Source organism: Phasianus colchicus, chromosome 32 (assembly GCF_987193195.1).
Source record: "Phasianus colchicus chromosome 32, bPhaCol1.hap1.1, whole genome shotgun sequence".
Taxonomy (NCBI): Eukaryota; Metazoa; Chordata; class Aves; order Galliformes; family Phasianidae; genus Phasianus; species Phasianus colchicus.
The window spans coordinates 335,079-357,041 of record NC_143467.1 but is presented as its reverse complement, the minus strand read 5'-3'; the positions used below and the strand labels follow the sequence as shown (position 1 = coordinate 357,041).

Below are 21,963 nucleotides of genomic sequence, written 5' to 3'. Positions count from 1 at the left end.
GTACATGGAAAAAAAAAGGAAAAAGAAAAAAGAAAACAAACAGGAATAAAAGAGAAGCAGCAAAGTAGAAAGCAGTAGGAAAACTAAGTGGAAAAAAAAGCAAACCAAGCCTATGACATCCAAGGGAACAAAATACCCAACAGAAAATAAATAATAACTAACAAAACGAAAGAAAAACAGGCAGGAGAAAAAAAAGACTAAGAAAAATCAAAGCAAAACTACAAAAGGGAATGGAAAGAAAAGGCAAAGACATACAATGCTGTATCATGGCAAAGCAAAGGATTCAAACAAAAAAAAATAAGCAAACTAATGCAAGAGGAAGTAAACGGAAAAAGAAACAGAAAAGAAAAAGAAAGGGAATAAAAGAGAACTAAGTAAAGCAAGCAGAATGAAAGGCCATGCAAAGGAAAGGTAGGAAGGAAAACCAAGAGCAAAGGAGAGCAAAGCAATGGAAAAAAGAATAAAATGAAAAGGAATATTCAGGAAAAAGAGAAAAGAAATGGAAAGAAAGAAACTGCCATGAAAATCCAACCCAAGTGAAGAGAACAGTGGAAACCAAAGGAAAAAAAACAACAGGTAAGAAAACTAAGCAACAACAAAAGAAAGCAAACCAAAACAGAAAAGCAAAAACTAAATAAAAAGGCAAAGAAAAAAGAAAAAGGGAAGAAAACAGAAAACCTAAAAAAAAAAGAACAAACAACAGTTCAAAAAAAAACCCAGAATACAAAAAGAGACAAAACAGGCAAAACATGTAAAAGAACAAAAGGACAAAAAATGAAAACACACACACACACACACACAATGATATATTAAAAAAAAAAAAAAAAGCACAAAAAGAAAAACACACACAAAAACAAAAAAACCCAAGAAAATAAAAAGCAAAACCAACATAAATTAAAAAAACCCCAAACTAAACACCAAACATACAAAAATTGCAACAAAAACACACAAGCATAAAACAAAAACCACAAATAAACAGAAAAAAATTAAAAAGAAAAGCAAAAATTAATCATAAAAAACAGAAAAGCAAAAAACAAAAGCACAAAAAACACACAAGCACAAAAAAAACCAAAAAGATGTAAAAACGAAAAAAGAAAAAAGCAAAAAATAAACAAGCATAAAATAGAAACAAAAAAGCAAAAAGGAACGAAACAAAAACCACAAATACAGAAAATAAGAAACCAGAATGAGCACAAATCACAAATCAAAAACCAAAAACAAAAAAAAAAAAACAGAATACAAATACCAACAATGCACACCACAAATACAAAAGTTACAATAAAACACACAATACAAAAATTACCATAGAACACACACACAAAATGAAGGAAAAAAAAACAAAATGAAAAAACAAACAGGAAAAAAAAGAACTAAGCATAAAAAAAAGAAAAGCAAAAAGAAATGGGCAAAAATGACACAGTAAAGAGAAAAAAAGATAAAAAGGAAAAACAATAATAAAAAAGAAAAATCCAACAACAAAAAAAGAAACAAAAATATCCAAAGCAAACCCAAAAAGGGAAAAAAAAAAAAAAAAGCAAAGACAACAATATACAATGGCGAATGAAAGGATTTCTACAGACAAAGACGGGGAAAAAAAAATGCCAGCAAACAACAGCTAAATGAGAACGCAAAAAAAAAAAAAAAAGCCAAATACATTAAAAAGGGGAGCAAAGAGAATAAAAGGGAAGAAGCAAAGTAGAAAGTAGGAAAAGCAAAGCAAAACAAGAAAACCAAAAAGCCAAGGAAAAGAAAGAACAACAAAACGGAAAGCAAACCAAAGGAAAAAATAAAAATAAAAATAAAAATAAAAATAAAAATAAAAATAAAAATAAAATAAAAATAAAAATGAAATAAACTTTGGAAACCTAAGCAAAGAAGCAGTAAAGAAAACGAAATCAAGTGAACAAACGAGAGCAAACCAATGCGACCCAGCGGAAAAAGAGACAAGGAATGGAAACAAAAAGAACCCACACCAACCAACAGAAGAAAGAAAGATAAATTGAAGAATCCAGAGGACTAATGTCAGGTAAGTAAAGGCAATGTAAGAGGAAGCAGGCAGGCATGGGGACAAGGAAGGAGGAAGAATGTAATGAGAAAAAAAAAAAAAGAGGAGCTCATGGAATGCAAAAAAAAAACTACATTGAAAAGAGGAGAAAAGAAAAGCAATACTTCTAGAACAGAAAAAAATAATGCAAAGGCATGGTCTGGAAAGAAAAAGAACCAACAACAAAGGAAAAGAAACAGCAGAAAGCAAAGCCAAAGGAGCAGTAAACAAATGTGAAAAGAAAAGTAGCAAAGTAAACCAAGGGAAAAAAGGACAAACAAAAAGCTAAGGCATAGACTGCAAGAATATGGCAAAGTAAAGAATTCAAGGAAACACTTGAGACAATAAAAAAGCTAACAAATTTAAGGAGAGTACATGGAAAAAAAAAGGAAAAAGAAAAAAGAAAACAAACAGGAATAAAAGAGAAGCAGCAAAGTAGAAAGCAGTAGGAAAACTAAGTGGAAAAAAAAGCAAACCAAGCCTATGACATCCAAGGGAACAAAATACCCAACAGAAAATAAATAATAACTAACAAAACGAAAGAAAAACAGGCAGGAGAAAAAAAAGACTAAGAAAAATCAAAGCAAAACTACAAAAGGGAATGGAAAGAAAAGGCAAAGACATACAATGCTGTATCATGGCAAAGCAAAGGATTCAAACAAAAAAAAATAAGCAAACTAATGCAAGAGGAAGTAAACGGAAAAAGAAACAGAAAAGAAAAAGAAAGGGAATAAAAGAGAACTAAGTAAAGCAAGCAAGCAGAATGAAAGGCCATGCAAAGGAAAGGTAGGAAGGAAAACCAAGAGCAAAGGAGAGCAAAGCAATGGAAAAAAGAATAAAATGAAAAGGAATATTCAGGAAAAAGAGAAAAGAAATGGAAAGAAAGAAACTGCCATGAAAATCCAACCCAAGTGAAGAGAACAGTGGAAACCAAAGGAAAAAAAACAACAGGTAAGAAAACTAAGCAACAACAAAAGAAAGCAAACCAAAACAGAAAAGCAAAAACTAAATAAAAAGGCAAAGAAAAAAGAAAAAGGGAAGAAAACAGAAAACCTAAAAAAAAAAGAACAAACAACGGTTCAAAAAAAAACCCAGAATACAAAAAGAGACAAAACAGGCAAAACATGTAAAAGAACAAAAGGACAAAAAATGAAAACACACACACACACACACACAATGATATATTAAAAAAAAAAAAAAAAGCACAAAAAGAAAAACACACACAAAAACAAAAAAACCCAAGAAAATAAAAAGCAAAACCAACATAAATTAAAAAAACCCCAAACTAAACACCAAACATACAAAAATTGCAACAAAAACACACAAGCATAAAACAAAAACCACAAATAAACAGAAAAAAATTAAAAAGAAAAGCAAAAATTAATCATAAAAAACAGAAAAGCAAAAAACAAAAGCACAAAAAACACACAAGCACAAAAAACCAAAAAGATGTAAAAACGAAAAAAGAAAAAAAGCAAAAAATAAACAAGCATAAAATAGAAACAAAAAAGCAAAAAGGAACGAAACAAAAACCACAAATACAGAAAATAAGAAACCAGAATGAGCACAAATCACAAATCAAAAACCAAAAACAAAAAAAAAAAACAGAATACAAATACCAACAATGCACACCACAAATACAAAAGTTACAATAAAACACACAATACAAAAATTACCATAGAACACACACACAAAATGAAGGAAAAAAAAACAAAATGAAAAAACAAACAGGAAAAAAAAGAACTAAGCATAAAAAAAAGAAAAGCAAAAAGAAATGGGCAAAAATGACACAGTAAAGAGAAAAAAAGATAAAAAGGAAAAACAATAATAAAAAAGAAAAATCCAACAACAAAAAAAGAAACAAAAATATCCAAAGCAAACCCAAAAAGGGAAAAACAAAAAAAAAAAGCAAAGACAACAATATACAATGGCGAATGAAAGGATTTCTACAGACAAAGACGGGGAAAAAAAAATGCCAGCAAACAACAGCTAAATGAGAACGCAAAAAAAAAAAAAAGCCAAATACATTAAAAAGGGGAGCAAAGAGAATAAAAGGGAAGAAGCAAAGTAGAAAGTAGGAAAAGCAAAGCAAAACAAGAAAACCAAAAAGCCAAGGAAAAGAAAGAACAACAAAACGGAAAGCAAACCAAAGGAAAAAATAAAAATAAAAATAAAAATAAAAATAAAAATAAAAATAAAAATAAAAATAAAAATAAAAATAAAATAAAAATAAAAATGAAATAAACTTTGGAAACCTAAGCAAAGAAGCAGTAAAGAAAACGAAATCAAGTGAACAAACGAGAGCAAACCAATGCGACCCAGCGGAAAAAGAGACAAGGAACGGAAACAAAAAGAACCCACACCAACCAACAGAAGAAAGAAAGATAAATTGAAGAATCCAGAGGACTAATGTCAGGTAAGTAAAGGCAATGTAAGAGGAAGCAGGCAGGCATGGGGACAAGGAAGGAGGAAGAATGTAATGAGAAAAAAAAAAAAAGAGGAGCTCATGGAATGCAAAAAAAAAACTACATTGAAAAGAGGAGAAAAGAAAAGCAATACTTCTAGAACAGAAAAAAATAATGCAAAGGCATGGTCTGGAAAGAAAAAGAACCAACAACAAAGGAAAAGAAACAGCAGAAAGCAAAGCCAAAGGAGCAGTAAACAAATGTGAAAAGAAAAGTAGCAAAGTAAACCAAGGGAAAAAAGGACAAACAAAAAGCTAAGGCATAGACTGCAAGAATATGGCAAAGTAAAGAATTCAAGGAAACACTTGAGACGATAAAAAAGCTAACAAATTTAAGGAGAGTACATGGAAAAAAAAAGGAAAAAGAAAAAAGAAAACAAACAGGAATAAAAGAGAAGCAGCAAAGTAGAAAGCAGTAGGAAAACTAAGTGGAAAAAAAAGCAAACCAAGCCTATGACATCCAAGGGAACAAAATACCCAACAGAAAATAAATAATAACTAACAAAACGAAAGAAAAACAGGCAGGAGAAAAAAAAGACTAAGAAAAATCAAAGCAAAACTACAAAAGGGAATGGAAAGAAAAGGCAAAGACATACAATGCTGTATCATGGCAAAGCAAAGGATTCAAACAAAAAAAAATAAGCAAACTAATGCAAGAGGAAGTAAACGGAAAAAGAAACAGAAAAGAAAAAGAAAGGGAATAAAAGAGAACTAAGTAAAGCAAGCAGAATGAAAGGCCATGCAAAGGAAAGGTAGGAAGGAAAACCAAGAGCAAAGGAGAGCAAAGCAATGGAAAAAAGAATAAAATGAAAAGGAATATTCAGGAAAAAGAGAAAAGAAATGGAAAGAAAGAAACTGCCATGAAAATCCAACCCAAGTGAAGAGAACAGTGGAAAGCAAAGGAAAAAAAACAACAGGTAAGAAAACTAAGCAACAACAAAAGAAAGCAAACCAAAACAGAAAAGCAAAAACTAAATAAAAAGGCAAAGAAAAAAGAAAAAGGGAAGAAAACAGAAAACCTAAAAAAAAAAAGAACAAACAACGGTTCAAAAAAAAAACCCAGAATACAAAAAGAGACAAAACAGGCAAAACATGTAAAAGAACAAAAGGACAAAAAATGAAAACACACACACACACAATGATATATTTAAAAAAAAAAAAAAAAAAAAGCACAAAAAGAAAAACACACACAAAAACAAAAAAACCCAAGAAAATAAAAAGCAAAACCAACATAAATTAAAAAAACCCCAAACTAAACACCAAACATACAAAAATTGCAACAAAAACACACAAGCATAAAACAAAAACCACAAATAAACAGAAAAAAATTAAAAAGAAAAGCAAAAATTAATCATAAAAAACAGAAAAGCAAAAAACAAAAGCACAAAAAACACACAAGCACAAAAAACCAAAAAGATGTAAAAACGAAAAAAGAAAAAAAGCAAAAAATAAACAAGCATAAAATAGAAACAAAAAAGCAAAAAGGAACGAAACAAAAACCACAAATACAGAAAATAAGAAACCAGAATGAGCACAAATCACAAATCAAAAACCAAAAACAACAAAAAAAACAGAATACAAATACCAACAATGCACACCACAAATACAAAAGTTACAATAAAACACACAATACAAAAATTACCATAGAACACACACACAAAATGAAGGAAAAAAAAACAAAATGAAAAAACAAACAGGAAAAAAAAGAACTAAGCATAAAAAAAAGAAAAGCAAAAAGAAATGGGCAAAAATGACACAGTAAAGAGAAAAAAAGATAAAAAGGAAAAACAATAATAAAAAAGAAAAATCCAACAACAAAAAAAGAAACAAAAATATCCAAAGTAAACCCAAAAAGGGAAAAACAAAAAAAAAAGCAAAGACAACAATATAAAATGGCGAATGAAAGGATTTCTACAGACAAAGACGGGGAAAAAAAAATGCCAGCAAACAACAGCTAAATGAGAACGCAAAAAAAAAAAAAAAAGCCAAATACATTAAAAAGGGGAGCAAAGAGAATAAAAGGGAAGAAGCAAAGTAGAAAGTAGGAAAAGCAAAGCAAAACAAGAAAACCAAAAAGCCAAGGAAAAGAAAGAACAACAAAACGGAAAGCAAACCAAAGGAAAAAATAAAAATAAAAATAAAAATAAAAATAAAAATAAAAATAAAAATAAAAATAAAAATAAAATAAAAATAAAAATGAAATAAACTTTGGAAACCTAAGCAAAGAAGCAGTAAAGAAAACGAAATCAAGTGAACAAACGAGAGCAAACCAATGCGACCCAGCGGAAAAAGAGACAAGGAACGGAAACAAAAAGAACCCACACCAACCAACAGAAGAAAGAAAGATAAATTGAAGAATCCAGAGGACTAATGTCAGGTAAGTAAAGGCAATGTAAGAGGAAGCAGGCAGGCATGGGGACAAGGAAGGGGAGAAAGAAGGAAAGGAAGAAATCTAAAGAATTTAATCAAGGTTAAAAATATATATATAAAAAAAGAAAAAAAATCAGAGCAAAGGAAAAAAAAGAGAAGGAGCAAACAAGAAAGCCAAGGAAAGCAAAGCAAAGAAAGAAAACTGAAAAACAATGAGCAAATTTGGAATGAAAAACAAAAGAGGAAACCAAGGGAATGGAAAAACAAAAAAAAGGAACAGAAAGAAAAAAGTAATCAAAGTGAAAGCACAGAAAAATCTTTTGAAAAGAAGGAAGATGAAAAGGAATTCTCATAGAAAAAGAACAATAATGTGAAGAAAGAAATGCAAAGAAAAAAAAATGACAAAATGAAGAAAACAGTGGAAAGTAAAGAGAAAAACGCAGTAAGGAAAAATAACGGGAAAAAAAAGCAAAGAAAACCAACAACATCCAAATCAACATAAAAGAAATGTTAAAATGTTTTAGTAAAAATACAAGAGAAAAAAAAGCAAAGCATAGCAACAACATCCAAAGGAAAACAATACAAAAGAAACAAACAAAACAAATGTTTGGTTAAAAAACAAAGAAAAATAAAGCAATAAAAAAAGAGCAGAAGAAAAGCACAGAAAAAAAAAAAAAGACATGCAAAGAAAAATCAAAACCATAGAATGCAATATCATGGCAAAGTAAAGCATTCAAACGGAGAAAGGGAAAGAAAAAAAAAAACCTAACTAAAGCTAAAAAGAGTAAATGAAAAAACAGTGAGAAAAAAATAAAAAAGCAAAGGAAAGAGAACCAGCAAAGCTGAAAGGAAAACAAAGCAAAGAAAGAAAACTAAAAAGCAGTGCAAAGGAATGCAAAGGTACTCGTGACATTGAGACAGAACTGCAACAGCGCCAAGCACAGAAGGAAAGCGCGGGAACAGGCTTGAGTTAAACGAGTCAGAAAAGGAAAAAGGACTCAACAGAACATAAAGTAAATTTAAAAAACTAAAAAAAAAGATAAAACAAAAGCAAAGGGAAGAAGCGGGAACAAGCAGAGTAGAAAGTAAAGCAAAGCAAAGAAAGAAAACTAGAAAGCAATGCAAAGCAATGTGAAGCAGAGGTGAAAAGGAAGAACAAAAGAGCAAACCAAAGCAAAGCAAGGGAAAATAAACGAAGCCTCAATTTTGGCAGCTTGATCTTCCTGACGGTTGTTTTGTTGTCCTTCATTGGCCCGACTGCTGAGCACATGAGCACCGCCATGGCACACCTTTACACCCGTATTCTTTGTTTGGGCAGCAATGTCTTTCCACAGCTCAGCAACCCAAATAGATTTAGCCCTATTTGGGCCGCCAGTTGTTTTCTTCCCACTGCTGGAACCACCCCCATAAGGCGCTTGCCACCATCCATGAGTCGTGTAAAGATGGAGCACTGGCCACCTCTCCCGTTCAGCAGCATCTGAGGCCAGCTGGACAGCCTTTACCTCTGCACATTGCCTTGATTCTCCTTTTCCTTCAGCGGCCTCTGCAGCTCGTCGTGTGGGGCTCCACACAGCAGCTTTCCGTCTGCAACGCTTCCCCACAACAGGACACAATCCATCTGTGAACAGAGCACATTTCTTTACATCCCACATCGTAATCTCAATCTCCAATCCCAATCCCGTATCACTAATCCTATATCCCACATCCCAATCCCACATCTTAATCTCAACCCCGAGCCACATCCCAATCCCGATCCCATATCCCAGTCCCACCTCCCAATCCCACGTCCGTAACCCAGTGCCATTCTTAATCTCAATCCCAATCCCACATCCAAATCCCACATCAAGTGCTGCTTGCTCCTGCAGCTCGGAAAGCAAATGGGATCCTGGGCTCCATCAGAAGAGGGGTGGCCAGCAGGGACAGGGAGGTGATTGTCCCTCTCTACTCTGCACTTGCGAGGCCCCATCTGCAGTACTGTGTGCAGGCCTGAAGCCCCCAGGACAAGAAAGACACAGAGCTGTTGGAGAGGGTCCAGAGGAGAGCCACAAAGATGATCAGGGGGCTGCAAAGACAGGCTGAGGGAGCTGGGCTTGTTCAGCCTGGAGAAAAGAAGGCTGCGAGGTGAGCTCATTGCAGCCTTTCAGTACCTAAAGGGAGCCTACAAACAGGAGGAGTCCACTCTTTGAAAGGGGAGATAACAGCAGGACAAGGGGAAATGGTTTGAAGTTGAGGCAGGGAAGATTTAGGTTGGATGTCCGGGGGAAGTTCTTTCCGATGAGAGTAGTGAGGTGCTGGAACAGCTGCCCAGAGAGCTTGCGGATGCCCCGTGCATCCCTGGAGGTGCTCAAGGTTAGATTGGATGGGGCCCTGGGGTTTGACTCTGTGGGGGTGCCCCAACGCTGGAGTGTGACACCATTCGAGTGACAGAGAGGTGTCCCCAGCTTCATGGTGTGACACTGTAGGGGTGTCCTCAACTTCGGGGTGGGACACCATTGGGGTGACGCAGGTTTGTTCGCAGCTTTCGGGTGTGCCACTGTGGGGATGACATAGGGCTGTCCCCAACTTCACGCTCTGGGAGTGTCCCCAAGTTTGGGGATGTGACACCACGATGCGGTGTCCTCACTTCCCCTGGGAAGTCCTCGAGCTGCTTCTGAATGCCTCCGAGGATGTCCTGGGCACACGTGGGACCCCCTGGACCCTACAGGATCCTTCTGGGACATCTCCAGACCCTTCTGGATGAACCCACGGACCCCATGGATCAACATGAGAACTCCCCAGACCCGCCAAATCCTCTCTGGGACATCCCCAGACCTTCTGGATGACTCCAGGATCACTCAGACCCTCATGAGGACTCTCTGGACTGTACCAGACTCAACTGGGACCATCTTCAGATCAGCCCAGGGACTTCTCAGTGCTCCTGGACACATAGTGGGAGCTCACAGATCCTTCCAGGGGCCCACGGGATCAACCTGGGGACTCCCTGGACACCCAAAACCCACCTGGGACATCTCCAGACTCTTCTGGTTGAGTCCTGAACCCCCTGGATGCACCCAAACCTCTCTAGGACTTCTCCTGCAGATCCTTCTGCATGATTCCAAGGGAGGATAAGGAGGGTTCAGCGGGGGGTGGGAGGGGGAGAAATGAGCTAGTGAGGCTGGGGATGGAGGGAGAGGTGGAAGAGGGAAACTGGAGAGTTGTGTGGAGCTTCTGTGGGGTGGAAAGGGAGTCTGGGGGAAGAGAGTGAGGGGAATGAAAAGAGGAGAACAAGGCTGACCACGTGAGTGGAAAGGGGGTCTGGGGATGGAGGGAGGGGTGGGAGGGGAGAACTGGAGGTTGTGGGGGGGGCTTCTTTGGGACATGAAGGGGGTCCAGTTGGGGGAAATTAGGGGCCAACATAGGGGAAACGGACTCACAGAATCACAGAATCGTAGGGGTTGGAAGGGACCTCCAGAGATCATCGAGTCCAACCCCCCTGCCAAAGCAGGCTCCCTACACCAGGTCGCACAGGTAGGCATCCAGGCGGGTCTTGAATATCTCCAGAGAAGGAGACTCCACAACCTCCCTGGGCAGCCTGTTCCAGTGCTCCGTCACCCTCACCGTAAAGAAGTTCTTGCGCACATTGGTGCGGAACTTCCTATGCTCCAGCTTCTGGCCATTTCCCCTTGTCCTGTCTCCGCACACTGCTGAAAACAGTCTGGCCTCGCCACTTTGCCCCCCACACCTTAGATATTTATAGACCTGGATCAGGTCCCAGACTCCAGAGGGCAGGGAGGAGGGCATGGGGGTACAGGGGACTATAGGGGTCAGAAATGGGGTGAGGAGCGGGGGGAGGAAGGGAAGACAGGGGACCCTGCGGGGTAAATTGAGGGGACTGGGGGATGGTAGGAGACTCTATGGAGAATTGGAGCAGGGGAACCTGAGGGGACAGGGAATTCTGGGGGTCAGATAGAAGGGACGGGGGGCAGACAAATCTAGGGGAGAAAACGAGAAGACTCATGGGGGGGTGAGATTGGGGACACAAGGGATCAGTGAGAGACAGACGCGGAAGCCTGGGGGTCAGAATGGGGAACAGGGGCAGACAGTGACGGAGGAACTGAGGGGACGGGTAGAAGAGGACTCCAGCGATGAGAATGGGGGAAGTGGAGGTGGGGAACGGGGGGGGAGAGCATAAGCCCAGGGGTCAGACTGAGGGACTCGGGAGGTTGTGGGCGACCCGCGGCGGGGGGGGTGGGGGGAAGGCAGTGAAACACCGTGGGTGGGGGGGAAGGGCGGGGGGCACAGGGCACCTCCCGCCGCCGAGCAGAGGCCCTGAGCAGCAGAGGACCCACGCGGCCAAGACAGGACGGCCCCAGCCCCGGTGCCCCCGCCGCCCCCGAACACCCACTCGTAGAAGCTGAGGCGGCGCTCGGAGTCCCGGGGCTGCGCCGCGGCGCTGGAGCAGCGCGGGGCCCCGCTCCACTTCCGCGTGGCCGCGTCCTCGGGTCGCCGCGTGATGACGTCACTCCGCGGGGAGCGGGGACGGCGCGTCGCTCGAGCAACGGCCGCGCCGGGGCGCTGTCGCTATGGAGGCGCCGCCGCGCATGCGCTGTCGCCGCGGGGACGGCTTCCCGCGCCGCAAGGAGGGAGGGCGCGCTGTCGCCGTGGCAGCGCGGCCTGCACGCACGGCATGAAGCCCGAGTGGGGCTCGAGGGGCAGCGGGGGGCGAAGAAGGGTGGGGGGGGGAACGGAGAGCCCTCAGGGATCTCCTGGGGAGGTGGGGGAGCGACTGGGGGAGGGCAGAGCTCCGGGGATGGCGGCTGTGAGTGGGGCTGTGGGGTGGGACATCCGCAGGGAGATGCAGCCAAACAGGGGGTTGTGGGCAGAGCATGGAGGTGTGGGAAAAGGAAGACGGGCATCTGGACAACAGCTTGAGAGCCAGGCTGATAGGGAGGGAGGGAGGGAGGGAGGGAGGGAGGGAGGGGGGAGAGGGAGGGAGGGAGGGGGGGGGGAGGGAGGGAGGGAGGGGGGAGAGGGAGGGAGGGAGGGAGGGAGGGAGGGAAATGGAAAAACGGGAAAAAAAAGGGAAGAAGGGAAAAAAAGGGGAGAAGGGAAGGGAATGTTGTTTCTTCATTTGATATTAAAAAGTAGCAATTGGTTTGAAGAAGTAGAACATAATGCATTTGTATTCTGTAACTTATCCTTAGCAATAGTTGATCTAAGAAGTAAAACACTGTATATGTTAGCGGCATGTTGTAGAAACATAATTACTGAAGTACCTAACAAATTCTTTCTCTCAAAACTGCAGTAGATTTTCAATGTTCTAAACAATGTGGGTATAGTATTCTGAACTAGAAAACCTACTGTAACGTTGTTCATTAGACCGGCAGAAGCGAAATACATCTAACAAACCTACAAGGAGTCAGGGCCTTTACACAAAGCAGAACTGTCCCACTGTGTGGGAATGTTAGGATGCCACAGGCAGGCTCCAAGATGCTCCCCTCTATCCTCCTCACGAGCTTATTTCTATGCAAGGACAGATGAATGACCAGAACAGTGACCCAGTGTAAAAGGGGGACAAATGTTAGGGGGGTAATTAAACAATCAAGAGGCTATGTTTATGTTGTAAAACAGACATCCAAAAACTGCGACCAAATGTTTGTTGAGAAAGCAATTGTTAGAAGGCAATTAAACAATTAAGGTATTTGTGTTTGGGCGGCAAAGATTTATGCTTACTTGGTATTTGTATGATTAGTGAAACGTCACGAAAGAGGGTGAACCTGCAGTACTCAGTCAATGAGGAACCAGGGCAGAAAGAGAGAAGCGTCAGGCAGTAGGGGATAAAAGATGTAACACTGTTTTCTCAGGGCTCTCCTGCTTGCAGGAGGCCCGCCATTGCAATTGCGAATAAAATCTGCTTTATCAGAGATACCATCCTAGAAAATTATTTGGATATTTCCTACGAAGGGAAGGGGAGGGAAGGGAAGGGAAGGGGATGGGAGGGAAAGGGAGGGGAGGGGAGGGGAGGGGAGGGGAGGGAAGAAGGGAAGAAGGGAAGAGGGGAAAGCATCCAAAGCTTGGCCTGGGTGGTATTGCAATGTAGAAGGGCTTCAGGTATGTTGTTAGGTGCACAAGAAGGAGTTCATGCAGCAATAAATGATATTGTTGTGTTCATGTAGGTCAGAGTGGTAGAACTGAAGCAGATGGCGATAAGATATGGCACCAGAGTGAAATACTGCACAACATAAGACGATGTGAGCTGAAACCGACGTGACTTCCTGGCTTCCCAAATTGCACTGGTTAAAGAAGTTGTTTGTGGGGATGGTGTGTGTAATCGCTGTATGTATGCATCCTTCCTTGTAGTGTGATTAGGGTTCTCACAAAACTGCAGTAGATTTTCAATGTTCTGAACAATGTGGGTGTGGAGAGCGTGATTGAGACCTGGCTGGCTGAGAAAGGCCACACAGACAGTATTCGGCTAATGAGACGAGAGTCCTTGAGCAATGTAACAGGATGTAAACAAGGCTAACGAGGAGAGAGTCCTTGAGCAAACTAACAGGATGTGTAGGAAGGCAGGAGAATGTAGAAATAAGAAAGATGAATGGCATGGTCTAATCACAAAAAGTACAAAGAAGGGCTGGGGCAACAAGTAGCTGAAGAGCCTATCAGGAGCTCGGGCTTTGCAATGTGTATGAGCTTCATTAGCGCCAACATAAATGCACGCAATCTTCTGATTAAAGTTGAGACTTTCTGATCAATTCTGTGGTCGTGTGTTTGTCTCCCGCCGAGCTCCGACAATGCTTGTGCATTGGGATGGCATGTAGCTCAGGTAGTACCCCTTCCTCCGGGGTGGACCAAGGATTCCCAAGGGATGCAATGTATGGTTGCCCTGTACCAGGAGAAAACAGCCTGGGAAAATGAAGCCTGAAAATCACTCTCCCTGTTGTTTCCCCGGATATCAGAGATAGATGCCAAAATCCCTCCTGCATTCTCCATGGCCATAGGTAACCGTACAGCTTGTCTCTCAAGGCAGGGTGTGAGGGCTACCAGGCCTATAGGGAATTTCTCACTGTGCAGTGGAACCTTGGATGTTACGAAGGATTTGGCGGGGAACTATTCAAGGCTGGGAATCCCCAGAGCGGATCTCTGGTGGCATTGTGGTGGGAAGATCTTACGGTCCACTCTCCCATCTCATTGGGGAGGTACCTGTGCACTTGTTCAACTGGCTATACCGTTCACTCTGGCATTTGAGAAGGATCTATCACACATTCGCAAAAGGAACAGAAGAGGTTTAGGAATCCCATTTGATGATGATACAATATATAAAGACTCAATTGGGGTGCCCAGAGGTGTCCCTGATGAATTTAAGGCTAGAAATCAATTGCTGCAGGATTTGAATCTCTATTCTGGTGGGTGACAATTAACAAAAATGTAGATTGTATAAACTACATCTATTACAATCAGCAGAGATTTATAAACTATACAAAGGAGGCAATAAAGGGAATTGCAGAACAATTGGATGCTACAAGCAGGATGGCCTGGGAGAATAGGATCGCCCTAGACATGATATTAGCTGAAAAAGGGTGTGTGTGTGTGATGTTGGGCACCCAATGCTGTACCTTTATCGCAAATAACACAGCCCCAGCTGGCACAATAACTAGAGCATTACGGGGGCTTACTACTCTTGCCAGTGAATTAGCAGAAAACTCAGGAATAGGTAATTCCCTCACTGGGTGTTTGGAGTCCTGGTTTGGCAAATGGAAAGGGATGATTGTGTCCTTATTTACTTCTTTGACTGTGGCAGCAGGAGTCCTGACGGCCGTCGGTTGCTGTATTATCCCCTGTGTGGGGGGATTGGTGCAGCGATTAACAGAAACTGCGCTGCCTAAGCAAACAGCAGTGGAACCACCACCGCACTCGGATAAAATGATGATATTAGACGAAATGGAGAATGAAGAAAATGAAGAAGTTTTTAGAATCGTACCTTTAAAAAAAGAAAAAAAGAAAAAAGAAAAAAAGGAATTGCAGAAGTCAACACTTTGAAAGAAAAAGAGGGGGGAATTGTGGGAATGGAATGTTGTTTCTGCATTTGACATTAATAAGAGCAGCTGGTTTGAAGAAGTAGAACATCATGCATTTGTATTCTGTAACTTATCCTTAGAAATAGTGATCTAAGAAGTAAAATACTAGGTATGTTAGCGGCATGTTTTAAAACATTATTACTGAATTATGTGATTAATTCTTTCTTGCAAAACTGAATAGTTGTTAAATGGTCCAAACAATGCGAGTATAGCGTGTTAGGGATTAGAAAACATACTGTAGAGTTGTTCTGTTAGATAAGAAACTGCCAGCAATGTAGTAGTAGTCTCTCATTGTTCGTCCTCTGCCGACCGAGGGCGCCACTTGCCAGCGAAACCGACCCCAACCGGGCCGGGGCCAAATGCTCACACAGACCCCAGAGTGCGTGAGGCACCTGGATCTTCTCCGTATGGTCTCGCAGGGCTTTCAGCGCTTTATGGATGGATACACTGTGGTCGCTAAGATTGAAGCAACACATTCCTTCTAGGTCTTCACATCCATGCCCCTGTGCCAGGAGCAAGAAGTCGATGGCTGCTCTGTTTTGCAGCACCGCATGCCGAATGCTGTTCGTGTCTTCTAGCATCGCATTCAATATTAATGTTGTTAAATTCACCTGCTTAACTGACCAACATGCTAGGCGTTCTATCTGAGCCAAGCTCTGTGCTGCAGCAACCCCAGGGGCGAAAAATGATGCGAATATCCGTGCTGTGGCACTCCATAACTCTACCTCGTCGTTACAATTCTCCGGGAGAGGGCTCGAACGCTTTCGGTGGCGATGGTGACCCGTGATGTTCGGGCCATACTGCATCCATGTCGTGAAATTCGGAGACAGTAATGTCAGCTCCCCTAGGTAACAGGGCCCTCCTAAGGCATTGTGCGGGATGCCCTGCCAGGCTCTATCCCCACAGATCAAGAAGATTCCAGGGGGCAACGCCTTAGCCGTTTTGTTATTCCATAGCACCTCGTTGACCCCCCGTTTGAAAGTGAACCCATACCCATAAAAGTCCCAAACTGCCGTACAATTAAATGAGGATCTACCGCTAGATTTAGAAAGGACCCCACCCTTTGACAAGCAGGTTGTATTGCGCCCTGTGAAGACCCGTGTTTCATTTTTGGTATACCCGCAATAACCCGAAGTAATGGAGAAAGCCTCCGTGTTCGCAGGACTGACCACAGTCCAAGAGGTCTCGTTGTATGGCTTCAGCCGCGGATCTGTGCCTGCCCACCGGGCAATTAAGGCCTGCAGTTGTCCTTTCAATCCCTCGGAGCCGTCGAATACCCCGTCAAACAAGTCGCAGGTAATAAAGTTACTTTCCTTCCAGCACACTGACCCAAAGGTAATACAGGTACGCATGCCATTATGCGACCCATTTCGTACCTTCTGCGACCCCAAGATATCTAATTCTTGTGGATCCCATGGGAGAGACACATTCAGAGATTTTATCAAACATGCCGTTTGGCTTGCTAGATCTGTGTCGTTACGGCAAGCGGAATGGTTTGTGGTGTACCTCGCAAAGGCTTCTAACGTGTATTGAGGGATACCTACTAGGCAGGTGCGAAAAGGCGATGTTGCCGATTGTAAACTAAGGCAAAAGCCGTTTTGGCCCGTCTTATTTGCCCAAGTAACCCATAAATTCCCTGGCTGCGATATGAGGTGAGCACACTCCGACCCCTGCACCGAAAGAACGACCACAAGGCTTATACTGAGAAGGAAGACACAATTTCTCGTTGGCTGCGTCCTCGGTCGCGTCCTTACCCCGGCCGACATTCTTCCTTCCGACTGGCCAAGTTTCCCTCCGGATGGCTCCATAACACTCCGTTCCTGCAAGAAACTCAGTGTCCCCCGTTACTGGTCCTTCTCAGACAAGTCAGGTTTTACCTTCCTAGCTGGCACCCAGATGACGCTCCCAGTGTCTGCGTTCCACACTGCTGCGTACCCCCTACCCCAGACTAAAACTTTCCAGCCTGACTCCCATGTCCCCGTCTCTGTCTTAACTTTCACTGGGGGGCCCTCTTCTAGGACAGTAGGCCGCCAGTGGTTCTCCACCGGGGTCCGTCTGGCATTTCCCCGTTCAAAGTGATTAAGGGAAAACAAAGCTTTCGCTAGTATCTCCGGGTGTCTTGATACAGGGATCTTGTTCTTGTATCCCTCCCCCTCCCTAAGAACCGCAATCTTCTCTTTGAGCAAACGGCTGGCTCTCTCCACGATGGCTTGCCCTTGTGAATTCCCTGGAATACCTGTAACGTGTCTGATCTCCCAGGACGCAAGCCAGCGCTGTGTGGAGTGCGATGTGAAGCAGGACCCATTGTCCGTTTTGATCTGCTCTGGTAGCCCAAGGGTTGCGATTGCCACCGCCCAATGGGATTGGGCTGCAGTAGAGCTAGTCTTCGCGTGTTGCGTGGCCACAATCATGGTCGATGCCGTGTCCACAGTGACTGCTAACCATGGCCTTGGGGAAAGACTCGGCTCCCAGGTGAAGTCTGTCTGCCAAATCTGCCGCGGTTCTAGGCCTCGAGGGTTTACTCCAGCCCCTATAGCTGGGGCCATGTTGCAGTGAGGACAGGCCCTCACCACATCCCTCGCAGATGCAACAGGAATGTCGCAGGCGCGAGCCAGTGCTCTCGCCCCGATATGGAGCCTAGTATGGAGGTCTTTCGCCTTTCTCAATGTGAGGACTCGAATACCCGCCGCGGCATCTGCCTTGGCGTTACCCTCCGTGAAGAATCCTGGTACCTCCGAATGACTTCTCACATGTAAAATTGCTATAGGCTCCACTCGGGTGCTCAGAGCATCTTCTAAAATAAGCGCTGCTTCCGTACTAGGGATACCTTCTTGGCCCATTTTCAAAGCGAGTTTAGCCGCAAAAGCTGAATCTGTGACTATGTTGCAGGGAAGGGAAGGCCAATAAGCGATCGCCATCGCAACAGCCCTGACCTCAAGCATCTGGACACTGGCACTAGGATCTGTGAAGATTGTGGACTCCCAGCGGCCATTTGTTTCCCACACCACCGCCCCTTGGCCCGTTGATGATGACGCATCGGTAAACAGGGTAGGCCCTTCCACGGGCGAGTCTTGCACCCTACACCGCAGGGACAAGCTTAAAGGCCTGGCCAGTTCGAAGATGGGGAGGGAGGTGCAATACCTAATGGACGCCCCTGTCCCCTCCAGGGCGAGCACAATTGCATCCGGGAATGGCTGAGTATCCCGGAAGGACAATGGAAGGAAGATGGTTGCCGGCTCCTTGCCGAAGACATGAACGACGGTATTCCGGCTTTTTCGCAAAAGCCGAGCCAGTATTTCTAGCCACGCAGAGAAGGCTCGAGATGGCTGGACAGAGAAATGCCACCACAGTGGTTTTGGCCTTGCGTCAAGGTCGTGGCCTATAACTGCCGCCGCCCCTTTTTCGCATCGGCACACGGCCACTTCCAGCCCTTCATCTGGATTGTATCGCGACAGAGCGGATTGCATGCAGGAACCAATTATCTCTTTCCACGCCTCCTCCATTTCTGGTGTGAATGACCGCGGGTCATTCGGGTCAGAGCCCTTGAGCTGCTCATAGAAGGGCTGCATGAGGCGCGGGGGAATCGCCAAGGCTCCCCGCACCCATTGGAGGGCTCCAACGAGCTTCTGCACGTCCCACAGGTTACGCACCCGGGGCGCGATATTGATACCAGCTGGGGTAGTTGTCGTCGACCCCAACCGATATCCTAAAAACTGCACTCCGCTCCCCCTCTGAATTTTTTCCCCTGCAATCGAGAAGCCCGCGGATGTCAGGGAAGCTATCACCTGTGTTTCTAGAGCTTGGAGTTCCTGCGAGGTTGCAGAGGCTAGCAGCAGGTCGTCCATATAATGCATCAAAAGGGACCGTTCCAATGTCTGCCGGACAGGGTTTAAGACCCTATCCACTACTAGCTGGCAAATCGTGGGAGAGCAGGCCATACCCTGCGGAAGAACCTTCCATTGATACCGCTGGGTTGGGCCTTGGTTGTTGGGAGCCGGGACCGAAAATGCAAAGGCTTCCCGGTCCTCTTTGGCAAGGGGTATAGAGAAAAAGCAGTCCTTCAGGTCGATAACCACCACCCCCCAACCCTCTGGGACAGCCGACAAAACAGGGGCTCCTTGTTGGACTGTACCGAAGGGTATTAGCTGGGAATTGACTGCACGCAAGTCATGTAACAAGCGGTATCGACCCGATCGTTTTTTTATGACGAACACCGGAGTGTTCCACGGGCTAAGCGAGGGTTCTATATGCCCCAAACGGAGCTCTTGCGAAACTAATGCTTTAAGCGCTTCAAGCTTTTCAACCGGCAAGGGCCACTGATCTACCCAGACAGGTCGCACATCCTGCCTCCAGCGCAGCGGGATTGCATAGTGCGCTGATAACCGGCAGACAGTGGCCCCCTCTATAAATTTGTTATCCGAGCAGACACACCCCGCAGGTAGTCTCGCCCCAACAGGGTTCCCGGTACCTGCGCTACCAGCGGGGTTAGCAGGACGGGCTTCTCCAGGGAACCGTCTCTGTTGACCACGATTATCTCGATCTGCTTGGCTGACCTCCGCGTTGGAGCAGTTCCCCCCACTCCCGCTATAGTTTGAGTGGCCCCCGTTGGCCACGTGGGCGGCCAGTCGGACTCCGCAAAAACCGTCACATCCGCTCCTGAGTCCACCAGGGCGGTAAGGAAAATAGATCGCGGCCCTGGGGAGCCAGCGGGAAGCTCCGTAATTGCGGCTGTAATCTTCACCAAGGGGCGCTCCCCACAGCTCAACGATAGCGCAGCTAGTGGCAGGCCTAGATCCAAAGCCCGCCTTTCCTGAGAATCCCGTGAATCGTAAGAGGGACCCTCACCCCCCCTACCTCGAGATCGCAGCCCACAAGCTCTACATTGCGCTGCAGTGTGACCTCTCCTCCCGCACATTTGGCACACTGTACCCCCGTTGCTCTTACACTGTGCCTTAAAATGACCTAATTGACCGCACCTGAAGCATGGCCCAGGCGGGCGATCTGGACTCTGGCATCCGGCAACCCCATGCGCTAGCATCACCCCAGCTACCGCTGCAGCAACCTCGCTTGCCACTGATGATTGAGACTTTTGCTTGTCCATCACATACTTAAGGACCTCCCCGGGGGTGTGGAACCTGTCTGGCGCCGCCCGTAATAGAGCCCGTACGTCCGAGCTCGACTTTTGATAGAGGCAATCCAGGATCACGGGGCCGTGCACTGCCCTAGGCAGCTCCGATCCCTCCACTGCCTTGATCAATCTATCCGCAAAATCCTGGAAGGATTCAGTGGGACCTTGTGCAATCTCCGTCCACGGAGTAGACGGCTCAGCATTCCTTGCGAGCCTTCTGAACGCCTCAAGGGCGGCGTCTGTAGTGGCTATTAGTTCCCCGGGCCTCAGCTCCGTAAGCTGAGCATGTGCGGTGATCATACCCGGCGTACTACCCGTCAATCTCTGCAGGTTAGACGCGTGAAGCGGATTCCCCTGATCGTTCTGGGCTGTAACCAACATTTGTCTAAGTCTAGCCTGCCATTCCTCCTTCCAAAGCGTATACTGCACCGGTTTCAAAATCATGCGCATCAGGTTCTCAATATCGTATGGTAACAGGGGTCCCGGCAATATTAATGTCTCCAAGGCGTTCATTGTCAGGGGGGACTTCAATCCTTTCTTTTCAACTGCCTCAAGCACCCTCGCTATCGCTTTCGGGTCCAGAGGGACCCAGATCGGGTTATCATCATCGGAAATCACTACCGGAAATGCCTCCGGGTTCGCAAGGCCCCGGTCTTGTGCCTCCTCCTTTACTTTAGCCCAATCAGTCAGTAGACGCCCGTCCCTCCCCCCTTTGGGACGAAGCCCCGCCCTTGCCTTTTCTTCTTCCAAAGAAGGATATAACGACCGCGGAGGGTAGGGCGGGGGCGGAGCGGGCGGAGCGGGCGGAGCGGTTGGTAGACATGCGTCGGTCAGGAGTTCCTCTTCTCCGCCCCTCGCCGCGGCGACCGTCGCCATCTTGTCCGCCACGCTTTGGTCGTCAGTACTGCAAGGTGACAAAGACCCACCCCCCGGGGCCCTTTCCACCCCTTTTTCCACCTTAAGCTTACCCTCCTCTTTAGCCGCTTTAAGGGCTCCAAGTATCAAACCCCAGGTCTTAAATTCAGCAGCCTTTTGGTTATTCATGGCGCGTTGGCATAGAGCCGAGGTGAGCGAATCCCACCTGCCCGAATCCAGCACTTGCTGAGGGGAGTCCAGCTCCCCTCCCTTTTTTAAAAACGACAGCACCGCGGCTACCTCCTTCTTTGAAGGGGTATTTTTGCCGCAGTAGTCTTTACAAAACTGCAAAAGTACCTTAATAATCTGTTCCATGGTTACACACGCGACCTGCCGCCACTCCGCAGGCTCTTCTCCGCGATGTGTCTTCCGTGAGCGACCTGCCGCCACTCCGCAGGCTCTTCTCCGCTTCACGGGCACGCCGGGTGGTTAACCCTCGATAGGCAGATCACGTCGGGGTCACCACTTGTAGTAGTAGTCTCTCATTGTTCGTCCTCTGCCGACCGAGGGCGCCACTTGCCAGCGAAACCGACCCCAACCGGGCCGGGGCCAAATGCTCACACAGACCCCAGAGTGCGTGAGGCAAAATGGCATTTATTAAAATGTGGCAGGCACTTAAATATTCTTGTCCCGCTTTGTCTACACCCCTTGCCTACCCGCTGTCCTATTGTGGGGCAGCGCTTGGCAAGCCCTGAGCATAGGAAACCTGACCCCGTCACATACCGTTTCCTCGCCACGCCTACTACACAGCAAGAGAAAAACAGATGTAGCAAACATCAGAGAAGCCAGGGCCTCTACACAAGGCCGGACTGTCTCACTCCGTGAGGAGTTGGGACGTGACAGGCAGGCACCAAGATAGCACAGAAACATAAGCTCTTAGTTGTTTAATTACCCCTAGCATTTGTGCCCTTCACACTGGTCACTGTTCTGGTCATCCCTCTGTCCTCGCACAGAGATAAGCTGGGAAGGAGGACAGAGGGGAGTG

General features: G+C 45.0%; 2 protein-coding genes across 2 annotated transcripts in view; both read right to left on the bottom strand.

Moving 5' to 3' along the window:
- LOC149913953 (sex comb on midleg-like protein 2) overlaps positions 1-21,963 on the bottom strand; it is a 187,714-nt gene that overhangs the window by 69,382 nt on the left and 96,369 nt on the right. The gene's annotated exons all lie outside the window — the stretch shown is intronic.
- Positions 13,609-21,308, bottom strand: LOC149913957 (uncharacterized). Its single transcript, XM_090128040.1, has 3 exons — positions 19,367-21,308; positions 15,262-16,478; positions 13,609-13,743 (listed from the first exon to the last, which is right to left on the bottom strand). Exons 1-3 carry the CDS (start codon positions 21,291-21,293, stop codon positions 13,609-13,611), a joined length of 3,279 nt encoding a protein of 1,092 aa, XP_089984166.1. The 5' UTR covers positions 21,294-21,308.

Bases quoted from the DNA above. Each gene is read 5' to 3' on its own strand.
- LOC149913957 (XM_090128040.1), bottom strand. From the start codon at position 21,293: ATGGAACAGATTATTAAGGTACTTTTGCAGTTTTGTAAAGACTACTGC. The intron at 16,479-19,366 runs GTGTGTCTGCTC...GCACCTGCCTAG, and splicing joins GGGGCGAGACTACCTGCGGG to TAGGTATCCCTCAATACACG. The intron at 13,744-15,261 runs GCAAGTGGCGCC...CTCCTGGTACAG, and splicing joins GGTTGGGGTCGGTTTCGCTG to GGCAACCATACATTGCATCC.